Source organism: Branchiostoma floridae, unplaced genomic scaffold (genome assembly GCF_000003815.2).
Source record: "Branchiostoma floridae strain S238N-H82 unplaced genomic scaffold, Bfl_VNyyK Sc7u5tJ_1354, whole genome shotgun sequence".
Lineage (NCBI taxonomy): Eukaryota > Metazoa > Chordata > Leptocardii > Amphioxiformes > Branchiostomatidae > Branchiostoma > Branchiostoma floridae.
In genome coordinates this window covers 139,985-140,751 of record NW_023365707.1, presented here as the reverse complement: position 1 = coordinate 140,751, position 767 = coordinate 139,985, and the positions used below count along the sequence as shown (strand labels likewise).

The 767-nt window shown below is 40.3% G+C and overlaps 1 protein-coding gene across 1 annotated transcript in view; it reads left to right on the top strand.

The window, feature by feature from the left end:
• The window catches only part of LOC118407483 (tripartite motif-containing protein 3-like), a 4,951-nt gene extending 4,568 nt beyond the window's left edge, over positions 1–383 (top strand). The window contains exon 4 of the mRNA XM_035807969.1: positions 25–383. Within this exon, the coding sequence (XP_035663862.1) occupies positions 25–383 (359 nt within the window). The remainder of the gene's footprint in view (positions 1–24) is intronic.
• Positions 384–767: the final 384 nt, after the last annotated feature.

Genomic DNA, 767 nt, shown 5'->3' with positions numbered 1-767 from the left:
CAAGTTTTGTCTGTGTGGATAAAGAAGACAACATCATTGTGACAGATATAGGCAATGACCGTGTGCAGGTGTTTGACAAGAATCTGAACTTCCAACACAAGTTTGGTCAGAAAGGCAGACACCCACAGGACATGTGGGGCCCTCGGGGGGTGTCAGCTGACAGCAGGGGGAACATAGTTCTGGCAAACGTTGGGGGTATAACTGATGGTGTTGGACACAGTGAGAAGCTTCAGGTGTTTCGCCAAGATGGTACTTGGGTATCAACAATCCCCAGTGATGGAGACAAACTGAACCTTCCCCACGGGGTGGCAGTGACAGAGGATGGACATGTGTTTGTAGCTGATGCTGAGGACCACTGTATCAGGAAGTATAGATACATGTGAGGGACTTAAATTTCCCAAATTTGAGGAGAAAAATTATCAACAATGTACATACTAGTAAGCTGTACATAATTAGTATTTAAAGATTTTGCAGTTTGGACAGCATAAAAACTGAAGCGTTTAGATTTCTATAGAATGTCCTGTATTCTAGAGTGAGATTTAAGGGAAAACTTTTAATAGATATAAAATGTACTCAGTGCTGTTAAAAAAACAGTTTTTTTGAATGCTTAAGCTTGTTATGTCAATGATATATAACCAGTCACTGTAACATACCTGCTAAGCAAACACACTATATATGCTTAAGCTTGAGGCAGCTACATTGACGTGGTTTACCAGCAATTGTGAAATACATTTCTAACAGACATACCTTTTAACAGTCATGTTGTG